At 38.3% G+C, this 23527-nt stretch overlaps 1 protein-coding gene across 1 annotated transcript in view; it reads right to left on the bottom strand.

Annotated features, from left to right (window-relative positions):
• The window catches only part of FREM1 (FRAS1 related extracellular matrix 1), an 82197-nt gene that overhangs the window by 12692 nt on the left and 45978 nt on the right, over positions 1-23527 (bottom strand). The window contains 6 exon segments of the mRNA XM_078152489.1: positions 2299-2389; positions 4095-4291; positions 13610-13752; positions 14439-14783; positions 17430-17561; positions 21476-21584. Of these exon segments, the coding sequence (XP_078008615.1) occupies positions 2299-2389; positions 4095-4291; positions 13610-13752; positions 14439-14783; positions 17430-17561; positions 21476-21584 (1017 nt within the window).

Genomic DNA, 23527 nt, shown 5'->3' with positions numbered 1-23527 from the left:
TAAAATATTAGAGTAAATCTTAGTACCTTCTACTAGTTCTTTGAGGGTAAAAACTAGGTCTTAACGTTTATGTTACGCCTAGTACAATAGACAACAAATCTTGGCTAACTTGATTTGAAATGACTGTAACCCACAACCCAACTTAAATGTCATGTCTTCCATTAAGCCTTTCCTGATCCACTTGATGACAACCTCCAACTCAGACTTCATTTAGCACTTTATTTTTTATTTCTTTAAAGAACGTATGTTGTATATGTAAACATCTATCTTTGTGTCTTATCGCCCTAACAGAATATAAGCTTATCTCTTTTCCATTACCTAGTACAGTGCTCTACCCACCATACAGGCTTTATAAATATCTGGTCAAATAAATTGAATGGCTGCATCCAACAGCTAAGAGCCACACAGATGAAAGAAAGTTAAGTATGTGTTTCTATATGTTTTGTTCTCATACATCATTGCAACTTATATCTAGCAATCTGGGGTCAGGAGCTCTACCAAACGTAGGACTCCCATTGAAGAAGGATCAAAATAAAGAGGGATATTTCCAAGGGTGCCATGGGAAATGTTTATCAACAAGCTTTCCATGGGGAAAATGTATTCAGAATACATCATTAAGTTTAATCTGTTTTATCAATATTTTCTCTAACTCTTTAACAAGTCTAGACAACCAATAAAACAATAAAGATCTGGTTTGTAGCATCTGCTGATTTCTGAGATGTAAATGATCACACTGAAAATTCATTAATAAACTCTACACTGGTAAGCTGCCTATAGCACCACTCCCACCCCCCATATTTCCCTCTTTTTCAAACTCGACAATCAAAGTAACCAGATATCACTGGCTTGCCACAGTGGTTGTGGAGCAAGATTCAGAGGTAGTTACTGCGCAAGAAGCCCCTTCAATGCTCAAGACCCCCGCAAGTATAGACAAATTCTTTCAGGGTATCTGAATAATAGAAGGATTTCTGGGACTTCTGAGCTCACGGGAGCCCCCTGCCAGAGGTGTATAATTTTTCGCTTATGCCAGAGTATCATGAAAGATCATTCTCTCTGTGTTTGCAAACTATTCAACTCAAGACCTACTCTGAAGCTATATTACAGTGTGGATATGACCCTGATTTATTAAATGCTATTTCAGTAAAATATAACTGTGACAGGTCCAATAAAGAGGAATGTGGTTGAGTACTGGAAAGAAGATGCTAACCAACTCCAGAGAAAGAACCAGTAAACAGAGGTATGCATATATATGGTTTTACATATCTACGTGTATGTGTGTGTATCTATATGTGTGTATATATGCCACCATCTGATACAGATATAGATGTAGATATAGATATATCTGTCAAATTGTGGCCTTCTCTAGGGCAAGGTGAGGAGGGAGGTAGATATTTTGAACTTAAAATGTAACAAAAAAATAAAATTTTTAAAAAGTTATATTCAATTTGGGCAAGATAGTAATAATCCAACAAATATTTACTGCGCTTCTACTATGCACAAAGCACTGTGAAAGGCTGCTTATAGAGATACAAAGATGAAGATGCCGTAGTCTCTGTCGTCAAGATGCTAATATTCGTTACTAACATTAATAATAATAATTGGCATTTATTCCACGTTCTAAAATTTATAAAGTGCGTTGTATACATTATCTCATTTGGGCCTCAAAACAATCCTGAGAAGTAGATATAATAAGCATTATTGTGACCATTTTGCAGTTAAGGAAACTGAGGCTCAAAGAGATAGGATAATTTATATCCATGGCCACACAGCTAGTAAGTGTCAGAGATGGGACACTGCATATTTGCATAGTACTTTACAGTTCGTGAATGGTCTCACTTTTATTATCTCATTTATTTCTTATAACCAATAGTCTATTTAATGTAAATTTACAAATTTAAAGGGACCTCTGAAAATATAACCAATGGTCTGTGAGCTGTGGACCTCACTCACATCACACATCACTGTAAATTCTACTGACGCTCTAAATTTCACAGACATTTGTTCCAAATGACTGAATCTGTGTCCATGGGGGAAAGTTATCAGCGGCTGTATTGTAGCTACTGAATCTCTCTTGCCTTGAGTGCCATTTCTCCCGCATACCTACTTTGGACACATCTGTCTTCTATTTCTCATGGCCAATAGGGAGGGCAGAAAGAAGGAAAGAGTGAGTAAAGGAAAAAAATAACCAGGTCATTTGGCAAACAGTCCAACTTTGGTCCCTCACACCTAGTTCCCCTCCGCCCCAACATCAAGATATCTTTTGTACAATGTACTTGATATTCATAAACCACATCGCACCTGAGTAAATGATCTCAGTCCCGGAGCTGCAGGATCCTTGACTAGCTTCAATACACTATCCACCATGAACAGTTTCCCAGAATCAGAATGACTAAGGAGAGAAATTAGCACCAATTAGTGCATTTTCCATCAAATCTGGGATCTCATTTTCAAAATTCAAATTGCGCAGGCCAGAAAGAGAACATACTTCCCGATTGTCATTGTTTGCCAAGACAACCAAATGGCACTGTTGGCGTGTTTACTCCCAAGGCAATTTCATCATTGCTGATCCAAACATAGTTCAGAAAATGAGTATAATACTTCATCTTTTGACATGAGCAAAGAAGTTATTATTACCATCCCAAAAACTGCTGGACTAACGCTTTGTCTAGGGCACAAACATAATGTGCTCAGACCTTCTCCGGCCCTGGTGCCAATGGTTCATCTTTGCACACAAATGGTGATGCCATGACTGACACAGGACAAGTTTGAGGCCATGGGTACGTACTGCATTCTACAGTGCTGGATCTGAGGTCACATCATGTAACTCCTGCGTCTAAATCCATGCCATATAACTCTGCTCCCTGAACATTCCCTGTACTGGCCTGCCTCCATACCCCTGCTGAGGAAGTGCCCAGGGCCTGGAATAAATGCTGATCCTTCTATCTTTGTCTGCTAAATTCCTACCCATCCTATGACATCCAACTCAAATGCCACCTTTCTCATGATTCCATCTTGTTTGTAATGACCTTACACTCCCAGGCTAATAATAATAATAATAATATTAATAATAATAATAATAATAATAATAATTCATGCCTCTATGACTACCACTTTATATGCATTATCTCCTTTGATCACCTATCACTGGCATCTCTAATACTCTTAGCATGTAATGTTATGTAATATAGTTATCTGTGTACATGGCTTATTACACTACTAGACTCTAAGCTTCATGAGGGCAGGGCCCATGGCTTATTGAGGCAGCTAGGTAGTAACAGTTGATAGAACATTGGGCCAGAAGTCAAGAAGACCTGAATTCAAATGTGACTTTTTTTTTTTTACTAGCTATCTGATGTTTACTAGCTATGGGACTTTGGGTAAGTCACTTAACCTCTGTCTGCCTTAGTTTCCTCAACTGTAAAATGGGGATAATAGTAGCACCTATTTCCCAGGGTTTTGTGAGGATCAAATGAGATAATATTTACAAAGTGCCTGGCACATAGTAGACTCTTAATAATGCTTATTCCCTTTCCGTCTGAACTTCATACCTCCCCTTCTACTACTGTTGCTGCTCAGTCATTCAGTCATGTTGAACTCTACGGGCTTTGCCCATGGGGTTTCTGAAATATACTAGAGTGGTTTGCCATTCCCTTCCCCAGTGTGTCCCCATGTTACAGATGAGGAACTGAGGCAAATAGGGGTTAAATGACTTTCCCAAAGTCACATGGCTACTGTCTGAGGCCAGATTTAAGCTCAGATCTCCCTGACTCCAAGCCAAGCTCTCTTTCCGCTTCACCCTTAGCTGCCCCTACATCTACTATAGTACTCTGCATACTAAAGGCATTTCATAAAGAGTTGTCTTTTGCTTATTGTCTTGGCCAAATCCAGAATTTGTATTTTTGTAGTAAGCATTAGACTTTAAAACTCTCCATCCCTAGGGTAAAGTACCTGAGGGAAGAGATATTTTGTTCCTGCTTTTGTATTCCCAGTGCCTAGTACTTTGCCTAGCATGGAGTTGGTGTTGTAAAATGCTCGATGAATGAATGTAACAGCAGAAGACCTTCTCATCTTATGTCCACTTACAGTCAACATACCCGTAATTAAAGGAGAAAAATGGAGGTGTTGTTATTGTGTAAAGAAGCTCCCTATCACGAGATTCGGTATCCACAAAATGTAGATGCTTCTTAGTGAGATGAGCCACCTCTGTTTCCTTGACAACCAAATGCCGAATGACGCCAGGAGCCTCTTTTGGGAGCTCATCATCCACTGGGGTAATGTGTATCACCACTATCTGGAATGCAAAATGGAGAACTGGTTGAATAGGCAGAAACCTGAACACACATTCAGTGTCACAACCCATCTATAAGATATGGTCTTAGAAAATGATCTGAGGATCAGAGAGGTTAAATGATTTGATCTTGATCATGTGCTAATAATCATAGGGGGGAGGGAGGATTTGGCGTATGTGAGGTGGAAGTATTGAACTCAATTCCAATGCTGTATTCCAAGCCTCTGCCTTTCATGGCATTATGATAGTTAAATCTTTTCCAAAATAATTGTTGCATGTAATAAACTCTTTCTGGAGCAGGAATCTAAGTTAAACAAATTTTTTTTTCCTGCTACTTGATATTATTGCTAAAGAATACATTTAGCAGAAATGTAAATATGTGGTCATTAGAGCTATTATTAAGTATAGCTAGGTGGTACTGCAGATAGAGAGCTGGGCTTGGAGTCAGGACAACTATCTTACTAGCTGTGCAATCCTGGGCAAATCACTTAACTCTGTTTGCCTTAGTTTCCTCATCTGTAAAATGAGCTGGAGAAGGAAATGGCAAACTGCTCCAGAATCTATGCCAAGTAAACCCCAAATGGGGCCACAAAGAGTCAGACACAACTGAAAACAACTGAATAAAAAAAGTTATAATGGAGACGATAAATATATTTCTAGCATCTCTACCAAATTGTATTTCCTATTTTTGTTTAGGCAGCATATATATGTGTATATAAAATCTTCTAAAAATCTTCACATGCTTTCTTTTTAATCCACTCTAACTACTTTTTTATCCATTCTATTTATCCTTTTTATCCACTCTACATTTTATTGCCAGAATAAGCCACCAGCTGTTGCCTGATCTCATCCTATTCTCTCCCACCTCTGTGCAGAAGCAAACCATCTCTTTCACCCAAAATTTGCTCCCTGTCACTCATCTCCATTTACGATATTCATTTTTTTAAGACAACTCAATTGCTATATGATTCATGGGGCTAACTCTGATGCCTGAAAGTGGTCTTTTCCTTCTCAAACGTTGCACGAGCACTTTGTCAAGTCAGCAAGCCTTTGTTAAATGCCTCCCATGTTCCCGGCACTGTGCTGAGCACACTTGGCCCAGATCTTTACTTTGGCACTATAGCACTGTCCCTTACACCATGCTTAATTGTGTACATGTTCTATATTGCCTCCCCTCCATAGTTTTCCAGGGGGCTGGGACTGAGTCACTTTTCATCTTTGGATCCCCAGCACCAAGCATAAAGCATTGTTATAGTAAGCAATTAAGAAATCTTTGTAGTATTTAATTGAAGGTAATTAAACATCTACACAATGGCAAATGGTAAAATCTATACTTTTTGTGCCTTCCCAGGAGTAGGAGAGAGAAAGCATCAATAACAGGTTGTAAATTCAGTAACATCATGTAGCATTATGGGAATTTTTAAATGTCTTGGATAGGTCATCCTAATCTGTTCCTAGCTCATTTCATTCTTGAGAGGTGAATTGCTTTCTCCAAGGTCACACTCCTGTGACCAGGGGAGCCTGGATTCCAAACCAGATCTCTAAAACCAGTGCTCTTTCCAATACATAGTCCTATTGTTTAAAAAAAAAAACACTTTTCATGAAACAACTCCATTGTTTTAAAATTGAGATATGTTTTGTAGGTTTTATTCCTATTTTGACAGATTAGGAATTAAATTAACCTTTTTGTAGATGCCAATTTTGACTTGGTTTCCAGTATCAATGTTTAGAATATTCAGTGGGAAAGAGTGAGGCTCCCCTCACAAATCCCACTCCTCTTCACAGTTATAATTTGGGCGGTTCCACCTATCAGTTTATACCCTGATTGTACTTAGGTAGGCTTATTTACTTCCTGTCCCCATCCCAACCTTTTCTAAGGAGAACCTTATCAATTCAGGTCTCCCTTAAAACATCAAGTTCTGTATATGAGACCTTGGCCTTTGGTCAATCCTGAGGTGACTCTGGTTGTACCCTCTACAAAGCTTGACTTCAAGTAAACCAGCTGAGTTGCTAAAGGTCAAGAAAGTCAAATGAAAAAAAAAAGTATTATATTGTTCAATGATTAGGAGGCACCCTGGCATAGCGGATAGAGTGCCAGACTCAAAATCAGGAAGATCTGGATTCAAGTCCAAACTCTAACAAATATAATCTCATATCAACAGTGAGGGACATTGGGAAGTGTAGCTTTTCCCAGACAGGAGAATAATTGTGAAAGGCAAGTTAGGCATCTCCTTTCTCCCCTTTTCTCTTTCCTCCACATCCTGTTTTTGCTATCTTCTATTGTTGATGGTGGTTCATCAGCCTGATTCTTTTTTTTTTTTGTAAATAAATAAATTTGTCACCTATTTACACAGGTACGAAATTGATGAGGTAGAAAAGAGTGCTTGAGGGAGAAGGAGTAAACAGCACATGAGATAGGAGATAGGATGCAGGACGTGACCAGCCAGAAAAGTGATCAACAAAGACTATGCATTGAAGCCCCCAACTTATCTGTGTACTTTCACAAGGCAGCTACAATTCCAGAATAATTCTTCCCCTCCTCTTTCCTGCTCTCTTTGTTTATCACCTCCAGACTACCTGATATCCCAGGCATTTTGGAGTCATGCTTGCTCCTCCCATTCTCTTCCCCCTTCCCCCCATTTCATAAAATTGTATTTAAACCATACCTTTGACCTGGCCAACTGCCTTTGCCTCCTATGGGAAGCAGGGGGCCACTCTGCTCCCTTAGGGAAGTAAGGCCTGCAGCCTATGTTCTGCCTCCCATGTGGAGTGGAGCCCAGTGGGGCTCTGCCTCACGGGGAACACACCCACTTGGGTGTATACCCCAATAAATGCCTTTCTTTAACTTGGAGACTGTCCAAGTGAATTCTTTCAGGACATTAGGTGTTTTAGGTAGCACTCTAATATTCTTGGGGTCCACCCTCAACCCATCATCAATGGCTACAGAGAAGGTCTAAGTGAATTCTTTCACATCTGAACCAGCTCTCCCAACTCAAATCTCAACAACATTACTTGATATCAGAGTATTCATGAGGTAGAGCCTGGAGGTTGGGTTGTATTTTTTTTTTTTAATTTCACAGACTATCTATTCCAGGACCCTGAAGTTCAGGAGTGGGAGGTTAAAAAAACCTCTGTGAGAAATAAAGTCGTGGTTTAGTTTTATGAATGACCATATAAATCACGAAGCAGAACCCTAAAACTTGACCTTAGGGCTCACTTAGATTTCCCTTGGGCCAATGAGGCAATGGAAACCCTGGTGCTACAGAGGAGGTGATGATGCCAGAGACTAGACTCTAACAATCTTTTTTTAAACCTGAAGTGAGAGGGGAATCAGGCGGGGCTAGGCTCCTCATACTTCACACTAGCTGTGTGACCCTGGATGAGCCATTTAAACTCTAAGTGCTCCAAACAACTTCTTAAGACTATAACTTTCAGAGCAAACACTTCTGCTTTGGAGAAAGAAGGGTCCTTACTTGGGGCTCCTTAGACCAATGAAATCACAGGTCTCAATAAAACATGGGGATGGTGGTGGGAATGGGGATGATATGGTGATGTGAGATTAGGTGTTTTCAGTGGATTCATGATCTTATCCATGTGCATACTCCTTCCAAAGTACAGACCACTGTCCGTTCATGCCTTCTCCTTCTGTGCAGTTATTTTCTAATCCTTTCCATAAATCCACCAGAGGATCTACCTAACACATACTAGAAAATTTCCTCCAAGTTTTTTGATATTATCTGGCTACCAAGGCAGCCTGAAGATGTCCATTTGTGACCCCTTTCTCATCCTTCATGACCTGTCTACCTTCTTTTCTGACCAGACACTTCCTAGCTCACAGCTATGTACACTACTTCTTGCTAATATGTTACAGGCTATTTATACCTAACATGCATCTTTCCAAAGACCTTTTGGGAGTCTACAATTTTGACTCTTTGGAAACTGTAGAGAAAAAATTAACAATGCAATTCATAAATTTGTTTTATTGCTATATCTACTCTTTAGTCTCTAGGAATTCTGACGAAGACATTTGCTTTCCAATCAGAACAAAGGTTCTGTGACAAACTTAGCTCACCTTTCTTCACCTTTTGCCCTCCCTGCTTCCTGCTTAATTTCCATAGAATCAGGTGTTAAATTTAATTGTTCTGGGAGATAATTACTTATATCCAGACACAAACTATAGAAACATATTGGATTATTCATTATATAGAATTCCACTGTAATCAGAGCTAAAAAGCATGGCTACTTTGGCCCATTAGCTAGGAATTATAGATGTTGGGTACAATTAACCTTTCATTGTAATGGTATTCTCTGTTGAGAGATGAGTTTTAACCTTAGTGTGTTTATACATGTATAAAATATGACCTATCTCATTTGTAACAGTGGAACGAGAATAGGGGAATGTCTTGAGTTTTCCATTTTAAAAAAGGTTTATAATACGTTTAAAAAGAAAAGATTCTGGTCTTCTACATGGGAACAGAATTCAAGACTACATCTACACCATTACTTCTATGTAAACGCAACATGAGAATTAGTGATAATCCTGTTAAACCCTGTTAAGCCTGGTATCTCTTTCCATAAATATTTACTTTTCTTATAGTCAGGCTAACTGGGGTCTCTATCATTGATCTAAACCAGAACTCCCAAATAAAATGTTAGCAAGATAGAGGATAAAGGGATGTGATAAATAGAAGACGTAACTTGCTAATAAGCAGATAAACTGAACGTTTTCCCACTCATTTCTGATTCTCTCACATTCCAAACCACTGTAACTCTTACATTTTTTTTAAAACCACTTCCCCCTGTTTTTTGGTCACTTGCCATTTAGCCTTCTTTTTAAAACCATAAGATCATAAATTCAGAGTGGGTAAGGGACCTCAGCCTCCATTATTTTTTATTATATTATATATGTATACTATATATTATATAATATAAATTATATTATATAATATAAATTAAATTATAATTCTATTATATATAATTTAGTCCAACTCCATTATTTCCCAGAAAGAGAGAAATTTTTTAAAAATTAAGTGACTTAACCAAGGTCACAGAGAAAGTAAACGGCAGGCTTAGAATTTGATCCTAGTGCTAGATCCCTAGAGCTAGTGTTCTTTCTAGTAATCAAGCAGTCTCAAGAATCAGTATCCTTGCTTTTATCCATTTCTCATTTCTGAGAGTCAATGGTCTATTCACTTAGGTCTGGTTGGAGCTACTTTAAGTGTATGCAATATGTTCTTCTAATCTTTATTCTTACTTCTAATTTGGCAATGAGTTTGAGTTTTGCTCTGGTTGATGATGGGCAGCTAGGTGGTACAGTGGATAGAGAGCACTGGGCTTGAAATCCAGAAGATTCATCGTCATGAGTTCAAATCCAGCCGCAGACATTTACTAGCTGTATGACCCCCAAGTAAGTCACTTCACCCTGTTTGTCTCCGTTTCTTCATCTGCAAATGAGCTGGAGAAGGAAATGGCAAACCACTCCAGCATCTTTGCCAAGAAAACCCCAAATGGGGTCATGAAGAGTTGGAAACAATAACTGGTTGATACTTCAGGAATGATTCCCCTCTAAGCAGCTGTTCATTTCTTTTCTGCCTATGATTAATACCTAGTGTTCTTTGGTTGATGAATGTATTTCTGATATCAAACATGAAACTTCTGAATAGGTTACAAGTCTTCTGCTTCTTTCTTTTGTTTTGTTATTTTCTTTATATATGTATACGTATATCTATTTCAACATATTTTTCACTCTCCTCCCCTGGGCCCACCTTTGTATTAAAGGCACCAAATCTTGCTTTGACAGATTATGTCAAGATCTTCATAGAAGCTCTGCACTTTTTCAATTTCAATTGAAATTTCAAATTTCAAATTCAAATTCAATTTCAGTTTCAAATACAATAAACATTTAAATGCTTCCTAGGTACAGTGCCTAAGAAGTAGAGATACAAAGGCAAAAATTAAACAGTTCTTGGCTTCAGAGAGTTTACATTCTATAGAGACAGCCCACCTCAATCTTAATGTCTTCCTTCTGAAACCACTTCCCAATCTAACTATATTTATCTTGCTGGTACATAGCTGTTTGACTGTTATCTCCCCCATTATTAGACTGTGATCTCTGCAACAGCACGGACTGTTTTTTGCTTTGTTACAGGAGTTTTTAATTTCCTTTTATTATTAGGTACCCAGGGCCATTCCTCCTGCAAATTTTGGTTAACTAAAAGTCTGTGTTAATATTACCCTCGCCTGACCAAAACCTTTCCCATGGGATGAGAAATTTTACTTTAGAGCCTTTAAACATTCCTTAGATAAAAAGCCAGAGGAAGAATCTCAACTGTCCCTGACTCCTCGGCAGCATGTAAATCCTCCTCCTCAATCAGTCCTATTTGTGAAACCTCTAAATGCATCTTAATCTGTAACCTGACTTAGTTTACCTAAAGAGTTTGTTTGATGAGATCAGGGAATGTATAAGATTATGGCTCTGTTTAACTAAGTTTGTTCAGTTTTTATGACATTGAAGGAAGCATGGGATTATAGATCTATCTTCTCTTTAACTTTTATGGCCTAAGAGGAATATACAAGATTAAAATATGTAAAAGAGTCATTTCTCTGTCACTCTGCTGTATTTTCACCTATAAGAGGATTTGTAAGGGTCCTAATTGGGATTCAGGTTTTCTCTGAGGCCTGAACCTACGCTTGAGCACCATAAGAAAAAAATCCTATTTTTTTTACCTCCATAATGTCTGTGTTGTGATAAATATATTTTAGGTAGAGGTTACCACCACAGGCACTCAGAGAGAAGACATTTGTCTCATAACAATTTGTTTGCCTTTCTTTGTATTCCCAAGGCTTAGCACAGCACCTGGAATACAGAAGGCACTTAATTTTGTTTTGTTTTGTTTTGTTTTTTCTTGATAATTTATTTTTAGTTTTCAACATTCACTTCCATAGGATTTTGTGTTTAGAATTTTCTCCCCCTTCCACTCCTCTCCCCTCCCAAGATGGTGTGCAATCTGATATAGACTCTACTTATACGTTCCTATTAAGCATATTTTCCCATTAGTCATGATGTAAGAAACAATTAGAACTAATGGGAAGAGAATAAAGCAATAAAACAAAACAACAAAGGAAAAAGAGAGCAAATAGTATGCTTCTATCTGCATTCAGACTCCATAGTTCTTTCCCTGGATGTGGATAGCAATTTCCATCATGAGTCTTTTGGAGTTGTCTTAGAGTCTTGCATTGCTGTGCAGAGCCAAGTCTGAAAGTCAGTCATCACACAATATGGCTGTAAGGCACTTAATTAATACAAAGTGACTGACTATGTGTCTTCAGATAAGTAAAAGTTAATCTGATGAAGGAACAAGCAGGGAAGAAGGTGGGATGAGGAAAGGCTGTGTAAATAGCTCCTGAGCTGAGCCTTGAAGGAAGATAAATGTAACAGGAATTGTATCTCATCTGAAGCCTCATCTGAAAGACAGGCTTCATGTCTCAAGTTTACGCCTCCGCCCCTCCATCCCAACTGATGAAGCCTCTGAGGGTGTGTATATCCATAAAGCTGAGGTTAGGGAGGAGAAGGTCATCAGTTCTCTGAGTACTGCAAATAGCTTGACACTTCCCAGGAGCGCCTGGTATGGAGAGGAGCCCATAACTGCCATGGCGAACCTAGAACTTTTCAATGCCTGGTGCCTTTGGTAAATAAGATCAGGTTGGAGCAGCACTGCCATCCAGTGGTTAAATTAGTACTTGGAGCGGTAGCTTAAGGAGGGAGTGCATTCCAGGCAAAGGAGATGGCCACCATGGAGGTGGGGGAATGAAATGTCAACTTCAAGAAGCAGTAGTTGACCACTTTGGCCAAAACACAAAGTGTAGGAAGGCAAGTAATGTAAATAATACTGGAAGGTGTGCTGGAAGCAGATTGTGAAGATTCTTAAATGCCAAATAAGGAGTTTCTTTTTAATCTTAGAGGTAATAGGAAGCCATTGAAAATGCTGAGGGTTCACAAAATGTTAAAAGATGTAGAATGCCACCATTGGGGTAGGGAAAAGCCTTTATGGAGGATTTTTGAGAAGACACAAAAAAAAAGTCACGCAGAATGAGAAACTGTGGATAAGTCATCATCTGTACAGTTGGCAACTATTAATGAAATGCTTCCCCTCTAAGGTTATTGTCTCCCTACTCTGCACCCACTGCTTATATGCATCTACAGCCATGTAATCTCCTACATTAAAACATAAGCATGAGTGTATGAGATGTTTTTGTTCTGTTTTGCATCCTGAGTGACTAGCCAAGTACTTGGGATATAGTAAGCACTTAATAAATGCTTATTGGTTGGTTGATTGGTAAAAACATGAATCTATTGAAATATTTAAGTATTAAATGTTTACTATGTTCAATTCTCTGTGCTAGGGGATGGGAGAGATTCAAAGATGAAAAAGTGCATAATTTCTGGCCTCGCTATATTTATCATCCAATAGAGGAGATAAATCATATATCCAAACAAAAATGACACAAGAAAGAATGTAAAATAAAGGCAAATGGCAGAAGAAATATGAAAAATCACAGAAACAGTCACAGTCTTAGAGACGGATGGGACTATCAGAAGCCATCTTGTTCAGTCCCTTCCCTGAGCTAGAATCCCTTCTATACACAGCCCCAGAGCAGCCATCCAGCCTTTGCTTGAAAATCTGGAGTGTGAGGGAGGTCCCTCTCTCCTAAGGAAACCACTTTTGGACAGCCCAAATTGTTAGTTTTTTTCTTACACTGAGCCAAAAATCTGTCTCTGCAAATCCTCCCCTAAAGAGAGAGCTCACTTGATCGTTGCTGGCAACATGCAACTTTAACAAACAAAAACTTAAACCTCAGAGCATATCCATTCACTCTTTTTGACCTGACTTCAATTTACTTCAACTACTAAGATTTTACAACTGTCACTTGAGAAAAATTTGCTTAATAGATTTCCGTATTATATTTTAATGATTTCCTTATAAGTTAATAATATTTTTACTTCCTCAAAGAAGCCACTTGAACATCATCCATTCTTTCTAAAAAATAACACTACCTAGCATTTTTTTCAAAGTGGTTTAAAACTATCATTTTTCAAGTGTTTTTTTTACACACTCATTTTCTCTTTTGAGCCTCACAATAACCTTGTGAGATATAGATTCCAAGTGTTATTATTCTCATTTTATAGATCAGGACACTGAAGCGGTTTGAGGTTAGGTAACTTGCTAGAAACCCCCATATTCCTGACTCCAAATACTACACTGTTACATCATGATACCTCCCTAGTAGTTCTTCGAAGAATGTTCCAAGAGGTCCTCTTACCTGTGGTTCAGAGAGGTTGGGAGGATCGTGGCTATCACACAGGACAAACTCAAAGGAATCCTCAAATATTTCTCCACCAAAGTGTCGATAGTAGATAATCCCATTAAAGAGATCTCTCTGAAGAAAACCAGGAACTGGATAGCCTGTTGATCACAGAACACCATGTACTTCAGCAACACTCTGCCTAGCACCCTAGGATAACCTACCTGGCAATGCTTACTAAAAGCCACGCACACTGAGGGTACTCAATAAATGCTACGATTAAATCTCACCGGTGCAGAATAATTACAGAAATAGTTGGGGTGAAGGAAGAGAGGTAAGGTAGGATGGGGGGGAAAATCCAAATTGTAACTTAAAAAAAAAGAAGTTTAATTTTTCTCAATGCTAATATGTTGTTGCTGAGTAGAGATTCTCACTTACCCTCTTTAATAAATATAAGAAACATCAGTCATTAACACATTAATGGTTCATGTAAATGGACCTTGCAAAAGTTCCTTTTTGTGTGTCTGAAATCAATTTGCTTTTCTCCATAATCCCCCCTCTTAATACTTTTAACACTATTAATTTCCTTGACCAACGTTTTTTCCTTCCCCAACACAAAGTGTAAAAGCCCAGCCCAGGTCCAAATTAGCAAAAAAAAAAAAAAATCTGACTAGAGCATTCTAAATTAATGAGAGTTTATAAAAGAGTACCTGAAAAAACAAATTCCATAATGATGTGAGACTTTTTAAGAAACTGGGTTTTCAGTGAACATGAAAGAAGCTGTCTGGGGAAAAAAAATGAAAAGGGAAAAGGACATTTATCCCACTGCAGTTGTCTCCTGGCTTACCCAGGAATCCTGGCCCTGGCTTCTTTATGATTTCTCCAGCCTGGGAAGGTTTGGTGATATTAAAGAAAATGTAGTCGTCACTGGAGTCCACGTCAGAAGCTTTCAGCATGGAGCCTTGGATGAGCACTGTTTGCCCCTCGTCAAGTTCAATCCCAACATTTGTTATGAGGAGAGGAGGGCTGTCATCTTTAGGCAGGATATTGATGGGAAACTTGTGGCGGGTGCTGTGGAGGCCATCAAAAATCCTGAAGACCACAAAATCCTTGGTGGAGTCACTGTCATCGTGATGGTAGCGAACAGCCCCACCCTGAATGTCAGCCACAGTGAAAATGAAGCCTTTCCCTCCTGGAAGAAAAGGAAGGGAAGGAATTGTTGAGATAAAAGTCTGAAGAATCTACAGGAAAAAACACATGGCAATCAGTTAGCACAGAGAAAGTTAGAGCCGGACAGGACCTCAGAGAACACTGAATGCAACCTTCAGTGTCTAGATAAGAAAATTGAGGCCATGAGAGGGCAAATGACTTGTCCAAGGTCATAGTAAGTTATAAGCAGACTCAAGATGGTAACTCAGGTTCTCTGCCTCTAGTTCAGGGCTCCTTCCTTGGTTATCATAACCAAGATGTTTCTAGGTGTAGTGGAGTACACAGAAGCCCTATTGTTTGTCATCTTTGGACAGTGAGACTAATGACCCCCACGTCAGGACCCAGGCCAACAGTGGTCTAGCTGGGAGTGGCAGGGCCTAGGGCTCACTCACTTCTCCTGTAATGGAACTAAGAATGCTGGTTTGGATTCAAGCTGGACTCTCCTTTTGAGGGGTCATCATGGAAAGTGATACAGCTAATGCTGGCCCTACCAAATGAACTCAGGACATCATTTAATCATGGGTTGCCCTTCCTATTCATTTGTGACTACTATAAAAATGGCACCATACATTTGGACAGATCACTGGGAGCTCAATAAGGAGTGACCATGTTGCTTTCCACACATCCTGTAGTTGTAACAACCACTATATGCACAAGAGTTATCTGTTATTCTCTGATCCCAACCCTTACATTAGCTATACAGAAGTAGGACAATGGTTGTGGACAACATTGGAATAAGATCTGGAAGTTATTTCAGACCTTGTGTGGAACTAGATAAATCACTTTACCCTTGGACTTCCTATTTGAAAATGGTGATAAATCATGGTCTTCCTTTTGAATCTCCAATAAGGCACATTTGCCATGAGGATAATTATGTTAAGCCCCTTGGACTCTTCAGAAGGAACCACATAAAATCAAAAAGCATAGGACTTATTTTTTGTTATAATGAATATTGCTAATTACTGACTGACTGACCCTTCTTCATCAATGAGGATAACAACTCCCTTAGGTTTATGAGTTGCCATGGCCAAAATAATTCACCATTGTGACCAAAAGTCACTTAACTCTCGATCACGGTTTCAACTGTAAAATGGGGATATTAGGACTCACTTAACAGGATTACTGTGAAGACCAAATGAGATAATACATTTAATGCATTTTGTAGTCCTTAAAGCACTACATAAATGTTATGATTATTATTGGCATTAAGTGTATCAGATTTATTTATCATTCATATTTATTTACATTTTAGAAAAACATTTATATTTTTATACACATGTATTTCACTTTAGAGATCTAGGATTTACCCATAAGAATGCTCTCTCTATAGACTTTGTGAAAAATGTCTGACTTTCTTGTCAGGTAAGTTTGTCAGCCTTCTAGTGATAAGTTTTGTTGAATATAACAAGGCTGGTTCTCAAACAGACATACATCCTGGTTCTATAGGAAATGCCTTTCTAGCTTGTTAGAACCTGTCTACCAATGCCTACTTTCTGCGAGCCCAGGTGACCTCCACAGCAAGATGAACTACTGAAGAACTTTAGTGAGGGAGTAATAACAGCTACATCTTCTAATGCTATGGCCCATTCCATCTGAAGAGTAATTAATAAGCATAATCAAATAATTGAGGCAGCATGGAATAATGGATGGTGTGGGTTTAGAATCATGAAAAGTAGGGTTCATATCCTGTCTGAAATTTCCTAGCTGTGGAACCCCTGTCAAAACACTTAACCTCAGTTAACTATAAGACTCAGTTAACTCCTGGGACAAGATAAGTAGGGAAAATGCAAAAGTGGAAGAAGTTCCCATACCAGGAGTTTCCAGGCTTAGGAAATCATAGATTCTTTGTATATTCATATAATAAAGTGAGCACTCATTCCCTAGAAATTATTTTTTTTAAATCACTGGAAATAATTTAAAAGGAACAACTGTTTCTTGGGATAAGAATATGAGAGGGAAATATTTGGTTTGACAAATGAGCAATTGTAGCCTATCAGGAAAAATATGTAACTAAGAAAGGTGGAAGAAAATGTTACTCAAAATATAGGCTAAAAACCAAACCAAAACAAACAAAAAAGATTCCATTACTGAGACAGGTAGGGGTAACTAGGTGACAAAATAGATAGAATGCCAAGCCTGAAGTCAAGAAGATTCATCTTCCTGAGTTCAAACCTGGCCTCAGACACTTACTAGCTGTATGATCCTGGGCAAGTCACTTAACCCTGTCTGCCTCAGTTTCCTCATCTGTAAAATGAGCTGGAGAAGGAAGGAAATGGCAAACCACTCCAGTATCTTTGTCAAGAAAACCCCAAATGGGGTCACAGAGAACAGGGCATGACTGAAGTGACTGAACAACAACAGTGGACCCCAGACAAATCACTTAAATTCGTAATGCCCCAGGAGATTCTCAAGGACTACAGATTGCAGAGCAATTGCTGATCTGCATGAGTTGAAGATTTCCTTGGCAGGAGCACTCTACGGCAAAGAAAGCGCAGGTTGGTTCCTCTAAATGTTATTACCGTGGGTGTATTCTCAGCACAGCACAGCACTCATTCATAGTTTGAGCATGGTAGATCCTCAATAAATGGTTTGGGAATTAAACTGAGGCAAAGAATAATGGTCTGCTTACCTCTTACAGTAAGTCGCCCATGCTGTAAGCCATCAACAGTAACCAGGCGGACAGCACTGATGTCATCATTGTCTACTATCTGAAACTGCTCCCAGGTGATGGGCCTTGACTGTCCCTCCAGAAGACTGAGACCTGCAAGAAGAGAGCTTCTGAAAATTCTGTGCAGTGCCAACAGATGTATTTTAAGGGAGTCGTGAGAGGGGCAGCTAAGTGGCACGGTGGATAGAACACTGGCCCTGGAGTCAGGAGGACCTGAGTTCAAATCCCACCTCAGACACTTGGCACTTACTAGCTGAGTGGCCCTAGGCAAGTCACTTAACCCCATTGCCTAGCCAAAGAACTAACAAAAAAAAAAAAGAGAGAGAGCCATGAGAATAGAAAACTAGGACATTACCCTTGCAGGACTATCTGCAAATAGACATTTTGAAAGCATTTTAAGGTACTCTGGATCAATTTTCCTTTCAAAAATACTTATTGCATTTTAGTTGTTTGTCAAATCATATCCTTAAGACAGATTCTTCAAAGGGAAAACAGAGGCAGAAAGCAATGAGCAAATGTGTTCATAGAGACTGCTATTCTGATGATCTTCTCTAAGAACCTGGAACAATTAGAATCAGAACTCAAAAAGAACTTTGGAAATCATCTAGCACTTCAGTGTTGGTTTACACACGAGGAAACTGAGGCACAGAGACAGAAAGAGACTTGTCTACAAAGTTATAAAGTAGCTAGCCAAGGAAGTTCTATCACCTAAGGCATGGTTATTTTGATTAAGTACAGATACCTCCAGTCCAATCTCGCAAGCATGCATTAAGTGTCTTCCATGTGCAAACACAGTGAAAAACAAAGCCAAAAATAGAGTGCCTGCCTGCCCACATGGAGCAACTTACATTTCACTGGGGTTGGGGAAGGTGGATGGAGGAGATAGGGAAGTGAAACACGGATCATGCCTAAGTACTGGCTGGCATGATAATTTAAGGATAGAGAAAGCAGTAACAACTAGAGGCTTCAAGAAGGTTATTTCCATAGGACTAAGCATTGGATACAATGAAGGATTCTAAGGGGCAGACATTAGGAAGGCATGCATTCTAGGTACTATTGACAGCCTGGTCAAAGGCACATAAGCAGGAGATGTTTGGGGGAACAAATTTGGGAAAGAGCAAGTGAGCCAATTTGACTGGAAAAAATAGCTCATGAAGAGAAGTGCAGTAAGCCTAGAAAGGTAGAGCCAGGTTGCGAAGTGCTGTGAAGGACAAGCTAAAGAGTTGTTCATTTTATATTAGGGAATAGGAAGAGAATAAGCATTTATATGGAGCCTACCCTATGCCCAAGCACTTCGTTAAGCGCTTTTATAAATATTATCTCATTTGATCCTCACAATAACCCTGGGAGGTAGATTCTATTATTATCCCTATTTTACTGTTGAAGAAACTGAGGTAGAGGTTAAGTGACTTGCCCAGGGTTACATAGCTAGTAAGTGTCTGAGGCCAGATTCTTGAACTCGGGTCTTCCTGACTTCAGGCCTGGCACTCTGTCCACTGTGCCACCTAGTTGCCTACTAGAAGCCACAGGGATCCATTGAAAGTTCTCAAGCAGCAGAGGCCATAATCAGATCCACTTTAAGATTATTTTGGCAGTTTTGTGGAGGACGTATTGGACTTGCTTCCCAAGTCAAAGGTAAATATTTTGTTTGTTTCCTTTACTTCCCATACAGTTTAAATCTCTAAAGTTATAATCAAACATTATCATTTTGACACTTTCAAACTTTTATACTGAAACTGTATCAAATTAAAACTGTATAATCACCAAGTTATCCCTTACAGAACAATTGCAAAAATTCACTCCCTGCTTTCACTGAAAGGGACTATGAATATGAAATATTTCATACATTGTCAGTCAAAGTGGGTTAGTTTTGCTGAATCCCTTTTTTCTTTCTTTTTTAACCTCTATGACAAAGGTTCACTGAGTATGAGACTATAGAAAGATATATTTGAAAATAAATATGATGTAAGAATAAAAATTATCAATAAAAAGAAGATATGTAAGAAAGGAGAATGTATATCATAATTGTTGGATGGTGGAGGAAAGAATTAATATGAACCTTTTAAGTTTTCCAAAATGTTATTTTTTAAGTAAAACATATACTTCTTTGTTCAAAAACTATTTTAACTGTATTTTATTTATTTTTTCATGTATTTATTATCTCTCCCTCCTACTTCCCTTCCAAATTAAATATAAATAAAAATAAAACTCTCATAAACATATGCACAGTCCAGCAAAAACTTCCTACATTGCCCATGCATAAACCATAACTTTCCAAATTATTTTTACTCCTTATCAAATGAATGTCAATTAAGCTTAAAGTCAAATAATCTTTCAAACAGGCAGCATGGTATATAGTAGGAAAAGTGTTAGCCCTAGAGTTAGTGCCCCCCAAACCCTACCTCAAACACTAACTGTATGACCCTAGGCCAATTATTTCAGTTCTCAAGGCCTCTGCTTCCTCATCTATAAAATGGACATAAAAATGCTTATGCTTGTTATCCACCCCCAGAGAAAGAACTGATGGTGTCTGAATACAGATTAAAAACACACTTTTTTTTTTTACTTTTTATTTTTCTTGAACTTTTTTTGTCTATGTTATCTTTCACAACATGACTTTTATGGATATGTTTTACGTGACTACACATGTAAAACCTATATTGAACTGCTTGCCTTCTCAGGAGGAAGAGGGGCAGGAGGAAGGGAAAGAATTTGGAACTCAAAGTTTTAAAAATGAATGTTAAAAATTGTTTTTACAAGTAACTGGGGAAAAATACTAAATAAAAAAAGTTTTAAAAAATGCTGCTAATCTTTAATGAGGAAAGTGGTCTGAAAACCTAAAGCATTAGAGAAATGTGCATTGGTATTAATAATATTAAGATCCTTCTCAGGCAATTTGGGGCACTTAGGTAGTACAGTGGATAAAGTCCCGAGCAAGGAAGACTCATTTTCCTGAATTCAAATCTGTCCTCAAACACAAACTATCTGTGTGACCCTGGGCAAGTCAATTAACCCTGTTTGCCTCACTTTCTTCATTTGTAAAATGAGCTAGAGAAGGAAATGGCAAACCACTCTGGTATCTTTGACAAGAAAACCCCAAGTGGGGTCACGAAGAGATGGACATGACTGGAATGAATAAACAACAAACAAGTAATCTGAGCCATAGAACCCTACTTAGCTCAGGAATGAATATTGATAATCTTTCTTTTCTAGGAAGTTCTTAAGCATAAAAGAGAAACATCGTCTTTCTTCACTTCACTGAAAAATTTGTTTAACTCACTGAATCTAGCCAGGAGGCAACGGGCTTGAGTTCTAATAGCTGACATTTCTATAGAGCTTTAAGGTCTACAAATAACTGTGGATGCCTTAGCCTACCTGAACCTCAGAGCAGCCCTATGAGCAAGAGGTTGGACAAAGATCTTTACCCTCATTTTATAGATAATGAAACTGAGCTTCAAAAGGCTCTGGTCTCTTCTACCACTGTGTGAACTTGAATCTTATTTATTAAGAGTAAAGTTAATTATTAATAATTCTAATAACAAAAACTATAATGACCATGACTCATGATTATATAAAACATCCACTTTAAGGAGCCTAAAAGACTTAACTCTTTGGTTATAGGTTGAACTAGATGATCTCTGAGATCTCTTCTAATTTGGGGGTGCTATGATTCTATGAATCCAACATCTTCAGCCTTCAGTTGTAAAATGATGATCGTAGATTTAGAGATGGGAGGGACGTTAGAGACCACCAGGTTCAACCCCCTCATTTTACAGATAGGGAAACTGAGGCAGAGAGGTAAAGTGGCTACCCAGCTAGTAAGTGTCTGAGGAGTGATTTTGAACCTAGGTCTTCCTGACTCCAAGTCTAGCACTCTATCCATTATTTCACATTCCCTGGATAAAATGATTTCTTATGGTTCCTTCCAGTTTTAAAACACAAGATCCTAGGAACCCCTTAGTATATCTTTGAGTACAATTTGCACAGTAAGCAATATTGAACCTCACCCATGTTCCATGATACTCGAGGAGCATTTGTGTCTGCTGTTCTGATAGAGATGTGGACTGTGATTGGTAAACTTTTTTCAAAGAAGAAGTCATATACTTCAAACTCCACCTGTTAAAGATAGAGAGACCCATTTGCAGCACTCACTGACAAGATGCCATATAAAACAGGGCATGTGCTAGAAGGAAAATGAAAATAAGTCCAGGCTGTTCCCTGCCTAATGCCAGAGCATCACTACTGCCATTCAATTTAATTCAACAAGAACTTACTAAGCATCTACTATATGCAAGACATTATGCCAAGCATCAGGGCTACAAAGGTGGTGATTTAATAGTTTCTGTCTTCAAGGATTTTACATTCAACTGAGGAGGGGGAGACACACACATAATATTTACAGAGATGAATTAGTATAAAGTATACACAGCATAATTTGGTAGAAAAAGTATACTAACTAGAGGAATCAGAAAAGGCTAACGTTCCCATGTAAGGTGACACTTAAATTTAGCCTTCAAGGGAATAAGAAATTCCAAAAGTTGGCCATAGAGAGGAAATACATTCAAAGCTAGGGGTTCTTAACCTGGGATGTACAGATTGTTCATGGATATATTTCAGGAGATCTTAGATAGGAAAGAATGCATCTTTATTTTCACACACCTTTGGGTTCCTTTAAGTTCTTGTATTTTAAAATATATTTTAAATAGCAGCTCCTTTAGTGGTGGCAAAGAATTGGAAACTGAGGGAATGCTCATCAACTGGGGAATGGCTGAACAAGTTGTGATATATGATTGTGATAGAGGAAATGACAAGCAGCATGCTTTCAGAAAAACACAGGAAGACCTATGTGAAATGATCCAAAGTGAAGTAAGCAGAACCAGGAGAATACTGTACACAGTAACAGCAATATTGTAAGGATAAACAACTTTGAAAGACTTAGCTACTCTGATCAAGACAACAATAATTCCAAAACATCCATGATGAAAAATGTTATCCACTTCCAGAGAGACAACTGATAAATTCTGAGTGCAAACTGAAGCATACTTTTTTCACTTTATTTTTCTCGCCTTTTTTCCAATATGGCTAATATGGAAATATGTTTCACATAACTTCATATGTATAATGGACATATTGTTTGCCTTCTCTATGGGTGGGAGAAAAGGAGAAAATTGAGAACTCAATTTTTTAAATGTTAAAAATAAAAATAATAAAAATTTTAAAAATCCATTTAAAAACATCCTGAGAAAAGGTCTTCATCAGATTGTCAAAGGGGTTCATGATACAGAAAAAGTTAAGAATCCTTGCTCTACATCTATGGTCTTAAACTCAAATTGCATATTTAGTTTAAGTTCATACCATTGATATAGTTGTACTGTTACCATCTCAATGTTTCTCTTCACAAAAATGTTTAATTTAATGACCTATTTATCTAACCAAGGGGATGAAGGCATTTTCAGAGCAACTAGCAACTATTTAGAGACTTGGGTTTGAGATTACCACAAGCAATTCTCACTTCAAGAGCAAAACAGAAGTCATCACTAATGAAAGAAGTAATAAACATGGAACACAAGTTCTATATTAGAAAGAGCATTGGTTTAGAAACTGTAATCCTTGGGTTCACACTTGGACTCTGTCCTTTTATAACCCATGTGAACTAAGGTAATTAACTTCATTTTCTTGGTTCTATTTTCCTTGTATGTTAGACTAAATGACCTGTAAGGTAGCCCTTTCCATTCAGGGTAGAATGGAAACTTAGGTAGAAACTTAGGTAGAAAAAGATAAAAATAACACAATAACTCTTGATTCTATAAACCACTGGTCCAAATCATAAATAACTATAGATAATCCAATTGGAATCAGGACCATTGCAAAGTTTCTTTTAGAAGCCTTGCCCAAACCAGCTGGGCCCCAAACCCACAGGTGATCATGGTTTCCAGGCCACACACAGCTCATAAGATCATAGTCTTAGGACTGTAAAGAAACTTAGCTCCACCTATTCCAACCCAGTCATTTTAGAGATGGAGAAACTGAGGCCTAAGGAGATTAACTGACTTGCTCAA

The sequence above is a fragment of the Phascolarctos cinereus genome, unplaced genomic scaffold, assembly GCF_003287225.1.
Source record: "Phascolarctos cinereus isolate Bilbo 61053 unplaced genomic scaffold, phaCin_HiC Scaffold_4;HRSCAF=312, whole genome shotgun sequence".
In the NCBI taxonomy this organism is placed as follows: domain Eukaryota; kingdom Metazoa; phylum Chordata; class Mammalia; order Diprotodontia; family Phascolarctidae; genus Phascolarctos; species Phascolarctos cinereus.
Note: the sequence above shows the minus strand (reverse complement) of the source record. Positions and strands in the feature narration are given on the sequence as shown.